This window comes from Pituophis catenifer, unplaced genomic scaffold (assembly GCF_029215685.1).
Source record: "Pituophis catenifer annectens isolate HBS135680 unplaced genomic scaffold, rPitCat1.0.hap2 SCAF_3, whole genome shotgun sequence".
Lineage (NCBI taxonomy): Eukaryota > Metazoa > Chordata > Lepidosauria > Squamata > Colubridae > Pituophis > Pituophis catenifer.
This window is the reverse complement of record NW_027256883.1, coordinates 41,450,453-41,468,384: the sequence shown is the minus strand read 5'-3', so window position 1 is coordinate 41,468,384 and position 17,932 is coordinate 41,450,453. Positions and strand designations below refer to the sequence as shown.

The 17,932-nt window shown below is 40.3% G+C and overlaps 1 protein-coding gene across 1 annotated transcript; it reads left to right on the top strand.

Annotated features, from left to right (window-relative positions):
- Nucleotides 1–2,071: 2,071 nt before the first annotated feature.
- On the top strand, nucleotides 2,072–17,266 carry LOC139315815 (DGAT1/2-independent enzyme synthesizing storage lipids-like). The gene is made up of 6 exons (XM_070942288.1): nucleotides 2,072–2,363; nucleotides 8,208–8,372; nucleotides 10,993–11,186; nucleotides 15,019–15,079; nucleotides 15,938–16,077; nucleotides 17,162–17,266. The coding sequence occupies exons 1-6, from the start codon at nucleotides 2,072–2,074 to the stop codon at nucleotides 17,264–17,266; spliced, it is 957 nt and encodes a 318-aa protein (XP_070798389.1).
- The last annotated feature ends 666 nt before the right edge of the window (nucleotides 17,267–17,932 follow it).

The window sequence follows — 17,932 nt, the reverse complement described above, 5'->3', positions numbered from 1 at the left end:
CACAGGCGCCATAAGAACACAGGCAGATTTAGTTCTCATTTCTTAAGCTGCTTGTTCTTTACTTAAAGATGAATGTTAGTTGGCATTGGCTAAAAGAATAGTTAATTCTAGGTATTTGAATTCAGTTTGTTCTCACTCCACCCTCTGAGGGAGGAGAGTGTAACATTTGTTCATTTAAAACCATATTTCATCAGAGTAAAATTGATCTTCCAAGCAAGCTGTTTGAAAGAGGTAATGATTGTGTATGCGGGTGAAATTCATCACCTTTCGTTCAATATCGGGAGGGGTGCATGGGTCCCTTCTATTTTTAATCAATAATGTTCAGATTGTTTATAAATGTACAACTTTTCTTTTAATGTTTTGATACTGACCTCAGTGTAATATTTTCATTGCAGAAAAGTTGGGGTTGTTAATATATAAACTACTGTTTCATTCTGAAGGAAATTCAGCTGAATCGCCTATTTTCATCACCTCTTTTAAGTGACTAAATGGCGTCAGATGAAGAGTCTTAGAATCATTTTTCAGAAAGCTGAATATTATTCCAAGACTTTGTGGTCATTCTGAGGTCGCTTCTCAAACATCTGTAGAATCTGAAATATTACTGCTATATCGTTCCATCAATGAACAAAGCCAAGAAGAGAGGCTAATAGTGATACCAGCTATCAGAGTGTGCATGGAACAGTGTAATGCTATTGCTTCTATCTCTCTTGTTCTGCTAGAAGTCCTTTGAGCAGGTTAGGTTACAGAAAACAAAGACAGGAAATATTTATTATTATTATTATTATTATTATTATTATTATTATTATTATTATTATTATTATTTGGAAAATTTATATTTATTATTCTGAATAATGAATTTATTATTCATTCTGTCAGTCATTCTGTCAGTAAATCAGAGAGTTTCCTTATTAATAGATTGCGAAAGAGTGATAGATTGCGAGACAATATATTTCTTTATCTTGTTCTGCATTACTGTATAGTGGTATAAGGAAATCCTTTAGTGAAGCATGCATGAAGCATTTCTTACTGAACAGTTAAGGGAGTGATGCCTTTTTCCACACTTATACGGCTGTTTTGGCATCTGTGCTGGCTGATTCCAGACACATTACTTTTTTCCCTCGAACTCCAATACTAAGAAGCTATAGAACATTTAGATGTATAACCAGTTTCTTTTTAAAACAGATGTATTAAGTGGGAGTGAAACACTTGCTAAGTTAGAGTAGCACAATGTTTTTATACGCTCTGGGAGACTGGTTTGCTGTGCAACATCCCTGATATTTTAGCTGCAGGAGAACTACAAGAGGAGTATTTTGGAATTTATGATGATGAAAGTCTTGAAGCGCACTTGCCAACTGAAGATTAATGTCCTCAGATACAAACCTGTTTTACTATTTGTTTTCTATTAATTGAAGCTAACTTGCCAAATGAAAATTAGTGTCCTCAAACAAAACTACCATCCCAGCTCTCATCCCATTCTGCCTTGGAGATGCCTATCATAATGAAACAAGTTCTAACAGAAAAGAACAGAAGGCGGGTTTTTTGCAAGCAGTCTACAATTGATCCCTTTCTAATAAAAATAAAGGAGAGGGGTAGAAGCTCAGTGAGAGAATGGACATTAGCCAGGAAGAAAAAGTTTTCATGACAGATTTTTAACAGATTTCCAGATTTGTCTTGTGTGCACAAAAAACCACAAGTTTTTTTTTTCAAAAATCAAGAACTGCCTTCTGAATAGACACCTTTGGCTGGCCATTCAAACCTTTTTTTTCTTCATTGGTTTAAAAAAAACAAAACAAGTTTAGCCTGAGCCTCTAACTATACCAGTAATATTTCATTAAAAGTATCAAGAGTTTGATTGATTGTATGAAGATTTGATTTGTTTTACCATCTCACAGCCCAATCTTCTCCATAAGGCTATTTGAAAGTGTCATTACAAGGTATTCAGTGCCATTCTGATATTCTGCTGTCGAAAGCTCAATATTGCAAATAGTAATTATATTAAAGCATGTTTGTACTTTTTTTTTTCAGGAAGAAAGCATTTTTGGACTTTTATTCATATAGTCTGAGTTTAAACATGACTGCAGAAAATATATTCCATATCCCTGGAAAAGAATATTCCATATGGTCATCTTACATTTTGGAAGAATGTGCAGGCTTTATGGTATATCCCATAACAGTGTTAGTGATATTGATACTATTATATTATCCACTTATTTTTGCATTTTCCTGCTTCTATGCCACTAGTCTAGTACTTCATGTGTGGAAAAAAATTGGTAATTTGCCAGAAGATACCAGTAGCAAACAATGGGATATGCCAAGGAAAATGTACGCACTGGTGTCAGATTTGTTTGGAAAGATACTGCACAGTAAGTAGGATGTTTTTAATTAATTCTTTAAGGCAGAGTTAAGGAATATATTTTCCCTCATAGACATAATTCCTGGGGCAAATCCTTATCTGCAGTCATTTGTATCTTGGAACCTCATCAGAATGTAGTAGAAAATAAAGGGAAAACTGAGGCTGCGTACTGCCAATTTATATCAAATTCACTTTTTAGAAAATGCTTCTGCAATTAGTCAAGAAACTCCCTTAATCTCTGAGGTTGCAGAACTGAATGAAGGAGCTGCCTTAACCTCAATTTAAGAGAATAATTGTACTATTACACACAATATCAAGTTTGCTTATGGTCATTCACACACATACTCACAGCCCAGGTCAATAGCCAAACTCAAATCATTTTTAACTGAACACTGAGTTATAATTTTTCACTTTCTCACATGCACGCAGACATTTGCCACATCCTTCTCAGCTAGCCTGCCAAGTATTAGTCAGAGGGATGGAAGCTACCAATTATAGATAGAAAGTTAACTCAAAGAGTGCATAGGCCTTATGACCCCTTTTATCCCCCAAAGTGTTCAGTTTGTTGCTTCTCAGGACTGGCAGCTATTCTTGCCATGTTCATTTTGAAGTCTAATAGCTGTTGGTGGGTGTAATGTATATAGTTTTGGCGGGAAGTTTAAAAGAACAATAGCATGTTGGTGATCTGTCCCCGTCCACACACACACACAAACACAGCCAGCCGAGGGTTAAGGAAGCACTTGGAACACACCCAGGTCTTTATCTCCAACTTGGCAGCGATATACACACCGTCTGCCAAGTGCTTTTATTTCCACAGAAAACAGAAAGATAATATACTCAGCGTACAAGAGTCCAACAGAATTAATATTCCTCTCAGCAGTTTCGGACGAGGCTTTAGTGACTATCCAAGGTTTATTTTTGTTCGTCACAGGGATCACTGGCCACCACCCTCTATTATATAGTCTCTGGGGTGTGGTCCAGTGACTCAGTTCTAATCCCTAGCACGCCTCCTGAGCTGCTGCAATCGTTTATCACGCCTTCGGAGGCGTGCGTACAGGAATGATGTCTCTCCTTCACTCTCATCCGAGACACCTGTCTCTCTGCTAATCTCCTCTCCCTCGGCCGGCACCTGAGACAGTGCCAAAGGGGAGGGGCCTGGAGAGGGAGGCCTGGCTGACTCCTCTTCCTCATGCTCGGAGCTTTCTTCCTCCGATGGGATAGGCTCAGAGGGCGGGGCCACAACAGTTGGTGATTGGCTAACTCCCTGGCCGGAGTAGTACATAAAGGGAGCTGTTTTATTGTATGCTTTGCTGGATTCACACTGTGAATTAAAGAGCTGTTATTATTGAAGACCTTGCTTCTGCCTCCTCATTCACCCAACTTAACAGTGGGATTTGGAGAAGGGTTTTCCACGTGCTCAGGCCCAACTTCTTTTGACTGGTTCTGGTGACATTTTTGCACTTGTTTCCTTAAAGACTTAGCTCCTTCTTATCTACTTCCTGGAGATTTTCAAAAATAAACAGGTCAACCATTTGACTGAGATGTTATAAGTTTCCTACTTTGGCAAAGGGGTTGGAGTAGAGGACTACCAAGGTCTCTTCTAGCTCTATGATTCTATGGTTCCATAATCTAGAAGACCTGATTCCTGGCTTTTTGTGCACACTGCTTATGTGCCTGTTTCATCTTTAGTCTCATACGTGCATAATTTTAAAATAATAATAAGATAAACTTTGTGTATTATAAAACTAACCATAAATACCAGAAATATTTGGGTATATACATCTTCATATCATTATATTCCTAAAAATTCAGAATTAGAAAAATAAAAAAACAATATATCTTAGGAAAATATTAGGAAAAGTAAAAAAGAAATCAGAGAGGAAATTGCTCAGTACACTGGAGGAACAAGATTTCGTATCTAGCAAAAACACTAGCCAAGGTTTTCCCTGATGGGACAGAGAATAGGCCCTTATCTCCCTTGTGTAGGGGAAGGCATGTGCCTCTCATCACCGGCGTAGCAATCCCAAAAATCCCTGGCCTTCTCCCCAGTGCTCTGTTTAATGACTGCAACTTGGAGAGCAGTCATTGAGTGAATCTGTCATATGGCTGCTCCTATTATAGTCAAAAGAATACGACTACCTGTAATATCTTTTGTTCTAAGGTTTCAGTTACTTAGAAGCATATCGGCTTTACATTTTATGCTAAGACATAATTTGTTCTGGTTTTGGCCTGACACAAAATAGACATCCAACCTAGCAATCTGTAGTTCTAGCCTTATTGACCATTAAAATAATTTGAATTTGGGCAAAGCCCAATAACTAGAAGTCTGGCAGTAAACAAATTAAGATCAGCAATATTTCTGCTAATCCTTATTTATTTATTTATTTATTTATTTATTTATTTATTTATTTATTGCGATTTATATGCCGCCTTTCTCCCTAGGGACTCAAGGCGGCTTACAAAATGACAACTTCAATACAAATCACAATACAATATCAAATTAAAATCAGTAACCCAATTAAAAATGATTTAAAATTATACCAGTGTACCCCCAAACAGATCAGTTTAATTGGCGGAAGAGCCACGTCTTCAGCTCGCGACGGAAGGAAAGAAGGTCGGGGGCTGTCCTGAGCTCAGTGGGCAATCCATTCCAGAGGGTCGGGGCTCCCACAGAGAACGCCCTCCCCCTGGGGGTCGTCAGCCGACATTGTTTGGCCGACAGCACCCTGAGGAGGCTGACTCTGTGAGAGCGCACAGGACGATGGGAGAACAGCTGGAGATGGTCCTGCAAGTACCCCGGGCCTAAGCCATGAAGGGCTTTATAGGTGAGCACCAGCACCTTGAAACGTATCCGGAGTGCCACCGGTAGCCAGTGCAGCTCACTCAGGAGAGGTGTTACACGGGAGTATCTAGACGCCCCCGTAACTACCCGCGCGGCTGCATTTTGGACTAGCTGAAGCCTCCAGACACATCCCAAGGGCAGCCCCATGTAGAGGGTGTTACAGTAGTCCAACCTAGAGGTAACAAGGGCGTGAGTGACCGTGGCGAGGGCATCCCGGTCTAGGAATGGGTGCAACTGGCGCACAAGATGGACCTGTGCGAAGGCCCCCCTGGTTACGGCCGTCAGATGGTCATCTAAAGACAGCCGAGAATCCAGGAGGACACCCAAGTTGCGGACCCTGCGGGGGGAGGAAGGGTTTCACCTCCGATCATTAAGAATGGAACCTCCAGATCCCGGGATGCCGGCATCCACAGCCACTCAGTCTTGGAAGGGTCGAGTCTAAGCCTGTTCCTCCCCATCCAAACCCGCACCGCTTCCAGGCAGTGGGACATCACGGAAAGGGCATCCCTAGGGTGGTCAAGGGTGGAGATGTAAAGCTGGGTATCATCAGCATATTGATGATACCTCACCCCAAAACCACGGATGATCTCACCCAGCGGTTTCATATAGATATTAAAGAGCAGAGGAGAGAGAACCGAGCCCTGAGGCACCCCACAAGTGAGAGGCCTCTGGGAGGATCCCTGACCCCCCGCCCAAACAGACTGCAGATGGCCCGAGAGATAGGAGGAGAACCACTGTAAAACAGTGCCTCCTAACCCTATCCCCCTGAGCCGCTGCAGCAGGATACCATGGTCGATGGTATCGAATGCCGCTGAGAGGTCAAGAAGGACCAGGATGGAGGAGCAACCCCCATCCCTGGCCCTCCAGAGATCATTTACTAGGGCGACCAATGCCGTTTCCGTGCTGTGGCCACGCCTGAAACCAGATTGGTAAGGATCCAGGTAGTCAGTTTCCTCCAGGAATTGAGGGAATTGCTGTGCCACCACGGACTCAACAACCTTCGCTAAAAAGCGAAGGTTGGAGACTGGACGGTAGTTGTTAAGTACATCAGGATCCAGGTTAGGCTTCTTAAGGAGGGGTCGAACCACCACCTCTTTAAGCACAGCGGGAAAGACCCCTTCCTTTAGTGAAGCATTGACAATAGCCTGGATCCAGTCTCCAGTCACCTCCCTGGCTGCCAAAACAAGCCAGGAGGGACAAGGGTCCAGTAAACATGTGGAAGACCCCAGCCTACCCATAATCCTGTCCACGTCATCCAATGAAACAGGCTCAGACTCAACCCAGATGTCTCCACCGAGACTAGGCCCTGTCACCTCAATGGACTCTGTCCAGTCGGAGTCCAACCCGGTCCGAATCTGAGTGATTTTATCTTGCAGAAACTGTGCAAAGTCCTCAGCACGGCCCTGTAAGGGGCCCTCCCTCGCTCCCTGATTAAGGAGGGAGTGGGTCACTCTAAACAGGGCTGCTGGGCGATTTTCTGCAGATGCAATGAGAGTGGCGAAATAGTTACGTTTCGCTACTTCCATCGCCACAAGATAAGACCTAATATGGGTTCTTAGTTGTGTTCGGTCGGACTCGGATCGGGAGGATCTCCAACCACCCTCCAGGCGTCTTTTCCGACGCTTCATTTCCCTGAGCTCTGCGGTAAACCAAGGAGCCGCCCGGGATCTGCGTCGGATCAGAGGCTGCAAAGGCGCGATTCGATCCAGGGCCCCCACCGCAGCCTGTTCCCAGGCCACGACAAGGGTCTCAGATGAATCGTGGGCTAAGGAGGCAGGAAATGACCCAAGCTCCATCAGGAAACTTTCGGGTTCCATCAGGCGCCTGGGGCGGAACCATCTTACTGGTTCCACACCCCTGCGATGGGGGATGGCGGAGGAAAAGTCGAGTCTAAGGAGGGAATGATCGGTCCATGACAGAGGGTCAATAGATAGAGTCCCCTCCCCACGATCATTTATCCACTGTCCAGAGAGAAAAATAAGGTCGAGTGTGTGTCCTCCAATATGAGTTGGGCCCTGTACAATCTGAGTCAGGTCCATGGCCGTCATGGAGGTCATGAACTCCCGCACCAACTCAGATGACTCACCGGCCGATGGCAGATTGAAATCTCCCACAACCAAAAGGTTGGGGAGTTCCACCGTCAATTCGGCTAAGACATCTAGTAGTGCGGGCAGGGCTGAGGTCACGCAGCTGGGGGAGAGGTACGTGATCAACAGCCCAGACTGAACTCCAGGGTCCCATTTCAAAAGGAGGGATTCACACCCGCCAACCTGAGGAACAGTGACCTCCCTAGGCCTAAGACTTTCCTTAATAACTACCACCACTCCTCCGCCCCTCCCCTGGAGTCGTGGCTGGTGTAGTATCCGGAAACCTGGGGGACTCAAATCCACGAGAGGTACACCGCCCTCCGGCCCCAACCAGGTCTCAGTGATACAAGCCAGGTCCGCGTCCTCCTCGTCTTGCCTCTACCATGTGCAATTTTTTCTGTGCCTTAATATTAAACTCCAAATGTGCTGTTTTAATTTAAACTTTTTTTTTCCAGATTGTACTTAGGCTGTTAATCATTACCATTAACTAGACCTTTGGATAAAGCTGGAAGAAGCTATCTGAAGCCCATACATTCTATATGTTTGTAAGAATTTTGGAAAGTGTCAACAAAATGCCAAAACTGTCTTTTTAAAAATGAGATTATAAAATGGACAAAATCTCTGAAGACAGAGATATTTGTGGGAAAGGTTTGATGTCACTAAGTAACATGAATCTAAGTAACTTATAGAAAACTAGACTGAATGTGTGGGATCACAAAAGCAGTAACACTGATTTCTCAGAAGATTCTAATTTTTTTCATTTTTCATTTTTTTATTTTGAGGATCAATATGATAGTTCCAAAAAGCACATTTGATTTAAAATGTTTAGCTTGATAAGAAAAATATGCCATTTTTCTATGTGATCTTCTATAGGAAACTCTTCTGGAAAAAAACTGAAGCCATTTCATTGTTCTCCCATTAACAGGTTATGAGATTTCTGGACTAGAAAATTTACCCAAAGGACCAGCGATTCTTGTATATTATCATGGAGCCTTTCCAATTGACTATCACTGTTTTGTAATAAGGTTGTATAGACTCACTGGGAGATTCTGCTATTCCGTGATAGACCATGTTATCTCGCTTTTACCAGGTAAAAAATTACTATGTTTAGGGTTTTTTTAGGGGAAAGGTTAATAAAATTGATTCATTAACCTGTGAAATCCAATTTTTCTTCTTCAAACTCTTGTTTTGAGTTTTTTATTTTTTATTTATTTATTTGTCAAGCATGTATAAGATAACCGGCCAATACGCTCTCACAGAGAGGGCCTCCTCGGGGTGCCGTCGGTCAGGCAATGTCGGCTGGCGGCCCCCAGGGGGCGAGCCTTCTCTGTGGGGGCACCCGCCCTGTGGAATGAGCTGCCTCCTGGAATACGATTGATCCCGGACCTCCGGACCTTCCGTAAAGCCCTGAAGACGTTTTTATTTCATCAAGCCGGCCTAGCCTAAATGGTTTTTTAATTGGGATTTTAAATTTTATGGATTTGGGGTTTTAAATTTGGGTAGCCAATGATTTAATTCTTTTAATTATCTTAACTTTTGCATTTGTATGTTTTTTAATTTTGGCTGTTCACCGCCCTGAGTCCCTTCTGGGAGAAGGGCGGTATACAAATTAAATTAATAAATAAATAAATAAATAACAGATATAACAGATATACCTGGAGGAAACGTCTTATCTAGATCCGTACCAGTTGGGTTTCACGCCCGGGCACAGCACGGAAACGGCATTGGTCGCATTGGTCGATGATCTCTGGAGGGCTCGGGACAGGGGTCACTCCTCTGTTCTGGCCCTGTTAGACCTCTCAGCAGCTTTTGATACTATCGAGCATGGTATCATGCTGCACCAGTTGGAGGAGTTGGGGATAGAGGGCACTGTGCTACGGTGGTTCTCCTCCTTTCTCTCAGACCGGTTGCAGTTCGTGTTGGCAGGGGGGCAGAGATCGACCTCAAGGCCTCTTATATGTGGAGTGCCTCAGGGGTCGGTCCTCTCGCCCCTTCTGTTCAACATTTATGTGAAGCCACTGGGTGAGATCATCCGTGGCTTTGGGATGAAGTACCATCAGTACGCTGATGACACCCAGCTGTACATCTCCATCCCAGGCCACCCCAACGATGCCCTTGAAGTGATGCCCCGATGCCTGGAGGCTGTGCGGATCTGGATGGGGAGGAACAGGCTCAAGCTCAACCCTTCCAAGACTGAGTGGTTGTGGTTCCCGGCATCCCGATATAGTCAGTTGACTCCATCACTGACTATTGGGGGCGAGTCTTTGGCCCCTTTGGAGAGGGCTTGCAATCTGGGAGTCCTCCTGGATACGCAGCTGTCCTTGGAGGAACATCTGACGGCTGTTGCCAGGGGGACTTTTTGTCAGGTTTGCCTGATCCGCCAGTTGCAGCCCTTTCTTGATTGGGATGCCCTGTGCACAGTCACTCATGCCCTTGTCACCTCTCGCCTTGACTACTGCAACGCTCTCTACATGGGGCTCCCCTTGAAGGGCACCCGGAGGCTCCAACTGGTCCAGAATGCAGCCGCGCGGGTAGTCACGGGTGCTACCTGGCGCTCCCATATAACACCTCTCCTGCGTGAGCTGCACTGGCTCCCAGTGGTCTTCCGGGTGCGCTTCAAGGTGTTGGTTATCACCTTTAAAGCGCTCCATGCCATAGGACCTAGTTATCTTCGAGACCGCCTGCTGCCACCGACGGCCTCCCATCGACCTGTGCGCTCCCATAGAGAGGGCCTCCTTGGGGTGCCATCAGCCAAACAATGCAGGCTGGTGACCCCCAGGGGGAGGGCCTTCTCTTTGGGGGCACCTACCCTCTGGAATTAGCTGCCCACAGAGATAAGGAGAATCCAAGACCTCGGTGCCTTCTGCCGTGCCCTTAAAACTTTCTTTTTCCAGCAAGCCGGGCTGGCCTAACACTTTTTAAATGTTTTAATTGGTTTGTTACTGTTTTTAATTATGGGGCCAAATTTATATATATCTTTTAATGATATTTTAATATTTGTACTCTATGTTTTTATGTGGCTGTACACCACCCTGAGTCCTTAGGGAGAAGGGCGGTATACAAATTCAAAAATAAAATAAATAAATAAAATAAATAAGTATAAACATGATTATGAATACGGGAAATGGATACGAATAAATGGGGACATTAGGACAGGTACCGTAGGCATGTTGGTGCACTTATGCATGCCCTTTACAGACCTCTTAGGAATGGGTTGAGGTCAACAGTAGACAGTCTAAGGTTAAAATTATGGGGGTTTGGGGATGTAACAACAGAGTCAGGTAGTGCATTCCAGGCACTGATCACTCTGTTGCTGAAGTTGTATTTTCTGCAATTGAGTTTGGAGCGCTTTACCTTAAGTTTGTATCTATTGTGTGCTTGTGTATTATTGTGGTTGAAGATGAAGTAGTCATTGACAAGTAGGACATTGCAGCAGATAATTTTGTGTACTACACTTAGGTCAGACCGAAGGCGATGTAGTTCTAAGTTGTCTAAGCCCAAAATTTCAAGCCTGGTGGCATAAGATATTCTGTTGTGAGCAGAAGAGTGGAGGACTCTTCTCATGAAATATCTCTGCTCGCTCAATTGTATTAATGTCTGATATGCAGTGCAGGTTCCAGACAGATGATGTTATGTCATGATGGAAATACATGTATTCTGTTTTCTTTTACAAGCAAGAACAGAATGATTTCTTAGGTCTGCTTTTGCAGGACTAAAACTATTCCTTTCCGTTTATCACTGTGATTGTTCTACAAGAGAAAGGTGTATAAACGTTCTGAAACAAGGGCACTTACTTGGAGTTGCACCAGGAGGCGTACGAGAGCAAAACTATGGAAATCACCAGTATAAAGTAATATGGAGAAAACGTAAAGGATTTGCTCAGATAGCTCTAGATGCCAAAGTGGTGAGCCATTTGTCTTCACATCTTTTTCCTAGTGGTCTTTTAAAGTGGAATACGCATTTATAAATATCATCTATTTATTTTTAAGCTATTTGCTAATGCACAGGAGGATGCATACAACCACAAATCAGATTGGCCAGGCCAAGAAAAGGAAAATCTTGTTTTTTTCAGTTCATATAATTCAAATCACTTTTTTATTTTCATCATTTTATTATGCTAAACTATTTAAGACAATGAAAGTATAAATGCATACATTATACATTATGTAGTCATGCATACAAATAGCATAGCTACAAAAGTAGTGAAAATTAAAATTAAAATAGGAAGGAAGAGTTTTCTTTCCTTTTGTTCTAGTAAAAATTTGTCTATCCAACCCTTAGCAATCCATACAATGGCATCAACTATTAGATATGAAAGGCAGTGCACAGGAAAATAAAGCGTATGACTTACCCATCCGTGCCAAATTTGATTGTAATAAAAAGTATGCTGCTCTTACCACCTCTCCTGAAAAACAAGTGAAGAAAATAAAATGATAAATAATACAAGTGTCATAAAATCAGAACTAAAATCATTACCCTATAAAACTTAAAAATGATGCTGTTCTCCTCCACTCCCCAACATAAAACATAAAATATATCTCTTTCAAGAGCGAAGTCTCGATCCGGTCATAGATACGTACAATCACTTAATTTTTTTTTTAAAAAAAGCTCCATTCACAATTTTCCATTACATCTTTTAAATTTAAAAATCAAAACATAAGAATTTTTTAACATAAATTCTAGTATCTTGTTCAGAACCATTCTATTATATCACCACCAATTTAATTTCCAAGTACAAGCTTAATTCATTGTTATGCCCATTTATAAATTCAATTATTTCTGGTTCTTTTCCAAGCTCCCTTCATTACGCCGTTTAACATCAATATCAAAACATAAACAAAAAATATTCTAACTTCTTGGTCTGATTATTTACCTTACAATTTTCACCACACATCTTAATTTCAGATTAAGTACAGCTCTATTTTTTATTTCAATTTATAAATCAAAGTTCTATCCATATTTCTTAATCTCTAGACTCCTTCATCAAATCTTTAAATCTTAAACTTTATCAGTTTACCTTTAGTTTTACATATTACATATATTACACAAATTTATCTCAAAATCTATATCCTCCTCCATATCTCCTCTTGTTGTTTAGCTGATTTACAGCATATTATTGTTTTGGTTGATTAACAGCATATTCTCCATACCTCCAGCTTTTGTTTGGCTGATTTCCAGCATGCTTTATTTTGGCTGATTTCCAGTATAATCACCTCCATACCTCCACCCGTTGTTGGCTGATTTCCAGCATATTGTGTTTTGGCTGATTTCCAGCATAATCTCCTCCAAACCTCCCACTATTATTTGGCTGATTTCCAGCATGTTTTTTTTTTGGCTGATTTCCAGCATCTTCTCCTCCAAATCTCCTTTTCTTATTTGGCTGGTATTACCAGCATGCTTTCCTCCACGCCTACATCTATTATTTTGGCTGTTTTATTTTAATTAATTCACAACATATTGCGTAAATTGCTTTTTCAACACATTCTCCCACAATTTTTAACTCAATATAAATTTTAACAGATATCTTCTCACATATTTTCTCCTGGATTATAAATTTCCTTTAAAATCATCTCTCTTCATATTTATTTTAAAACCCAAAAATTCATTTAAGCATTCAAACATTTAAAAAATCATATTCTCATTCAATCATTTGTAATCTAATTTCATGACCAAATATGTGTATTTGTAAAGTCAAATTTATGACTTTAATTGCATGAGCTGCACTGGCTCCCGGTGGTCTTCTGGGTGCGCTTCAAGATGTTGGTTCTCACCTTTAAAGCACTCCATGGCTTAGGGCCAGGGTATTTACAAGACCACCTTCTGCTACCAATAACGTCCCATTGGCCAATACGCTTTCACAGAGAGGGCCTTCTCAGGGTGCCGTCGGTCAAGCAATGTCGGCTGGCGGCCCCCAGGGGGAGGGCCTTCTCTGTGGGAGCACCCGCCCGCTGGAACGAGCTACGTCCCGGAATATGACTGATCCCGGATCTCCGCACTTTCTGTAAGGCCCTGAAGACGTTTTTATTTCAGCAAGCCGGCCTGGCCTGAATAGGTTTTATGAGTTAGTTTTTTTTAATTGTATAGCTTGGGGTTTTAAATTGGGAGACCGATTAATTTAATTTATTTTTAGTCATCTTAACTTTTATATTGTATGTTTTTTAATTTTCGGTTGTTCACCACCCTGAGTCCCTTCGGGGAGAAGGGCGGTATATAAATTAAATAAATAATAATAATAATAATAAAATTTAAAGGGAATGGAAGTAAAAAAGGAAGAAAGGAAGAAAGAAAACAAAAGTGAGGAAAGAAAGAAAATAAAAATAAAGAGCAAAGGAAATAGCAAAAGAAAGAAAAGAAAAAAAAACAAAGCGAAAAAAATACCTCATATCAATCCAACTATTAAATCTATGGATAACTCTTGTTGAAATTCAAAATTTCATTTAAGCATTAAAACATTTAAGAAATCAAATTTTCATTCAATCATTTGTAGTCTTATTTCATAACCAAATTAATTTATGTATATTTATATAGTCAAATTTAAAAGGAATGAAAATAAAAAGACTCCTATCAGTATTCAAATTTCAAATAGGCATTAAACATTGCATTTCCATTTTAATCAGAGTGTATTATTTTTATTATCTTGCTACCCATTATATTCCATTTCTTCTTTTTCCAATCTGTCCAAAGAAAAGCTCCTTTTCAATTTTCCTATTATCAGAGTTAAAAATTCTATAAAGTTTATTTCTTTTGTAGTATCATTGTCTCTTCTTTTGTTGCTACGCCCTTGTTTTGTTGCTGCGCCTATTAATACAGTTTTAAATTGTTCCATTTTATTTCTTCTTTCTTTTCATCAATAAAGTCTCCAATATGCAGATTGGATATCTCCAAAATCAAGGCTCCTTGGCTGTTTCCAAAAGAATCCAATTTAAATAGCAAGACACATAGTTTCTCTTTCAGCCGCTTGCAATCCACAATTTGCACTTTCACTTCGTCTCACCTATCCTCCATTTTGTCCATTATAAAGTTCCTCTTGTCTTTTCTCCTTGCTTTAAAAAATTCCTGTTTATCGCCTCTTCCCTCTTTCTCTTTTCAGAAATAATCCATTCCCATTTAGAAAAAAGGGATTTTCAAATTTTTATAACTTTCCAAGAATGATCATTCGTAGTGAGTTAGTAATCACAATGATTCATTAAAGGGTCCTTTCCTCCTGTAAATTATTTTGCTAGGTCTTCTTGCCCCAATAGCCTGTAGCTGCTAATTAATGCTAGGGACTCACTTGTAAGTATCCAAAATTTTAAACGCTGTTCCTGCTTGGGTTGAATCTCACTTACCTGGCTTCTGAACTCTTTGCTCTTTCTCATTTTTTTTTCCACCTTCTTTCTCCAGCACAATGCTTTCCCGGTTGGCCCCAGCTTTGAGGCAGCCGCCATGGCTGCCGCTTCCCCGCCACTGGCTTCATAGGGCTTCCTCCGGCCCCAAGGAACCCGTCCGTTCCTCTCCGCCATCCAAGGGGTCCCTCTCTCTCCCCCTGTCCCTACAGGACAGGGTAGGTCCACAGGCCTGTTGGCTCATCAGAGCCCTGCTATTCCCCCAACTGGATCACGCTGCACCAACCGGAAGTCCCAGTTTATCAATATAACCCTTTAATTGACGTATTTTATGTCCAAACAATACATTTCATTCCTTTCATGTACTGTAACTAAAAGAATTTTATTATTTGTTTCTTTTATTTCTTCTAGCCAATCATTCCTTTGTTTACACAAAATATTAGAGAAGGATATATGACATATGTAAATATAAGTAAGTAAAACTTTATCTATTCTTGGGAATGTTATTTATTTAAGATTATAAATTTATACATCTGCATCTTTGCTTACCATGTTTAATTTGAATGATTCAAGCAAGAATAGCTAAATCTGAGTTCTAAGTAAAGTAAAAATCTAATTGGGGTACGTTAATTTGGGATTATTTTCATTTTATTGCTAGGAAAACTGTTTAAGAGGTGGTACGTATGAGTTTTATCCTAGAATGAGAAAAGACTGTATATGCTCTCTCTTCAGATGACGTCGGGGTAGGTGGGAGGAGCCTCCCACCAGTTTTATTACCGGTTCTATAGAACCAATGTGAACTGGGGGCAACCCACCACTGACACATGTATAGATATTCCAGTATGACAGAGCTTTGGTGGAAAAACTGATTTAATACATTTCCCATAACTGATGTCATGTCATGGGATTACAAGGCACAGGGATGACCCTGAAATTATGGAAATTCAGCAAAGTTATGCATATTCTGTAAATGAATTGGTATTTATCCTGGAAAGTGAGCCTGCCTTGTCTGTTTATCTGTCTACTTATCTATCAGTCTGCGGTCTGTCAGGCTAATTGTATTTGTGTGTCTATTTATGTGTCAGGATTAGCTTGCTTCTCCTAATTCTATTTTTTTCATAAATTTTTAATCTAAATCGTATTTTGCAAACTGTAAGGCTCCAAACATGATGGCTTATTTTCTTGTTTCTTTATACTGCAAACATTTTCCATTAGTTGATTCCAGTCCTGGTATTAATTATTTAAATATAAGCTGCTAACAAAGTCAAATATGAAACTCTTGGCGATCTGCTAATATGCATATCTGAGATTTTCTAAAACTTGTACCCAGGAGCAATGAGATGGTTTTATGAGCGAAACCGATGGTTACCCTTTCCAATGTGTGGAATGTTTCCAGTTAAACTTATAACCCATATTGGAAAACCAATTCCATATGATCCAGATATAACTCCTGAAAAATTAGCTGAAAAGGTAAGTGTATTTCTATTGTAAGGAGAAAATATTCATTCAAATTAAAACTTCATTCTTTATGAAATTATAAGATCTATAATAACTATTTGCAAACAGTTATTGAAATACATTAATTAGATGTGCATAAATATTGTTGAGTGTGTGGTACATAAGTGTCAAAGTAAGATTATCATCCACCCATCCCTTACTGGTTAAATAGCACTTATTCAAGCTACAGAATATGATTAACAGCATGCATAAATGAAAATATCCATCAAATATATATCACACTAAAGCTTCACCATGGAGGGCTCAACCTCTTCTTACCCAATAAGTTTATATTTTCAAGTAAAAGGTGAATTTATCCAATTATGGTTTATTCAACAAACCACAGTTAGGAGCAAATTAAATAAGAGGCATCAATATGCATTCTGCTTTTTAATAATACTACTGTGTGCAGCAGACAGTCTAGCCTAGGTCAGCATAAGACAATGTAGAAGAAGGCTTGAACAACATCTCCAGCCATACTGCAGAATTCCAACTCTTCTACAAGGCCATTTCTAAGAAGGAGGAAGGGATGAAAGTTTGTGTTTTCATGATGCAAAGGAGGGACTTTTTTAAACTAGACATTGCTGGAAATGTTCAACTCCATTTACCATGGTCTTATTCTGACTCATATGAATTTACTCTTGATTACAGTATGCAATAGACTGTAGATCTTTTGCGTACTGTTCTGCAGACAATATGCAAAAGAGACAGATAGTTGTACACCATATATTTACAGATTTATAAGAAAATGTGATTTATCTGATTATGAATGGTATACCATGAGTAGGAAGAGAGAAAAAAAATCTTTGCCATTAGATAAAATCAAAGATAACATTGGTTTTCAAATGTATGTTAATGACTGTAATGAAGAGCAAGTTAGAATTATATATATATGTTTTAATATGTGGTGTGTTCAATTAAAGAGTCCATATACTGTATATTTAGTTCCGGAATGTTCTTGCAATAGTTCCTGAACCATAAATCTAAATTAAATCTTTTTTTTTTCTTTTTTCTCCCCCATTCCATCCCACCTCATGCCACTCCACTGCTCCAACAGACTCAAAGGGCAATAGAAGATTTACGGGACAAACACCAGAAAATCCCAGGAAGCATATTGCATGCTCTTAGGCAACGCTTTGAAGCACATAACAAAGATAAATAGTGATATAACATCAACAATCTCTGTGGATAATATATGTATATATGTAACTAATATATGTGTATGTGTAGTGCATGCATTCCATCAGGCACTTTTTGAAAACAAAATGTTGGGGAAAGATTGAGATGGGGTGAAAACATTTATTTCTTCAATGTGTTTAAATCTCCAACACCAGATTAAATTGCATCCTAAAATACCAAAAGCATTACATGATTTTTTTTTTCCAAACCCTTATGAATTATGTTTGCGAAATCCTGGTGAACTGGCAGATGACTGGATAAGACCAACTGTTATTCTAATCTTCAAAAAGGAGAAAAAGGAAACACAGCAAGATATAGACCAGTTACTCTGATGTCGATACTCTGAAAAAAATTAAGAGTCTATAGTGCTATCATAAAAAGATTTAACCTTAAACACTTTGAAAACAATTACTAAAACCTGTCTTGCCTTATCTAATATTTTTTAGATAGCTTCTTTAGTAGACTGTAGGAATTTTGTGAAGTTAGTATGTCTTGCTTTCCAGTAATGGGATTCAATTCCTGTCTCTACCAGTTCGCTCGTGTGTGTGCGTGCGCTCGTGCATGATGTTTCTGCGCATGCAGAGAAGCTTCTACGCATGTGCAGAGATGTTCGGGCGAGTGGGCAGAGCCTCTCACTGCTACTGCTACC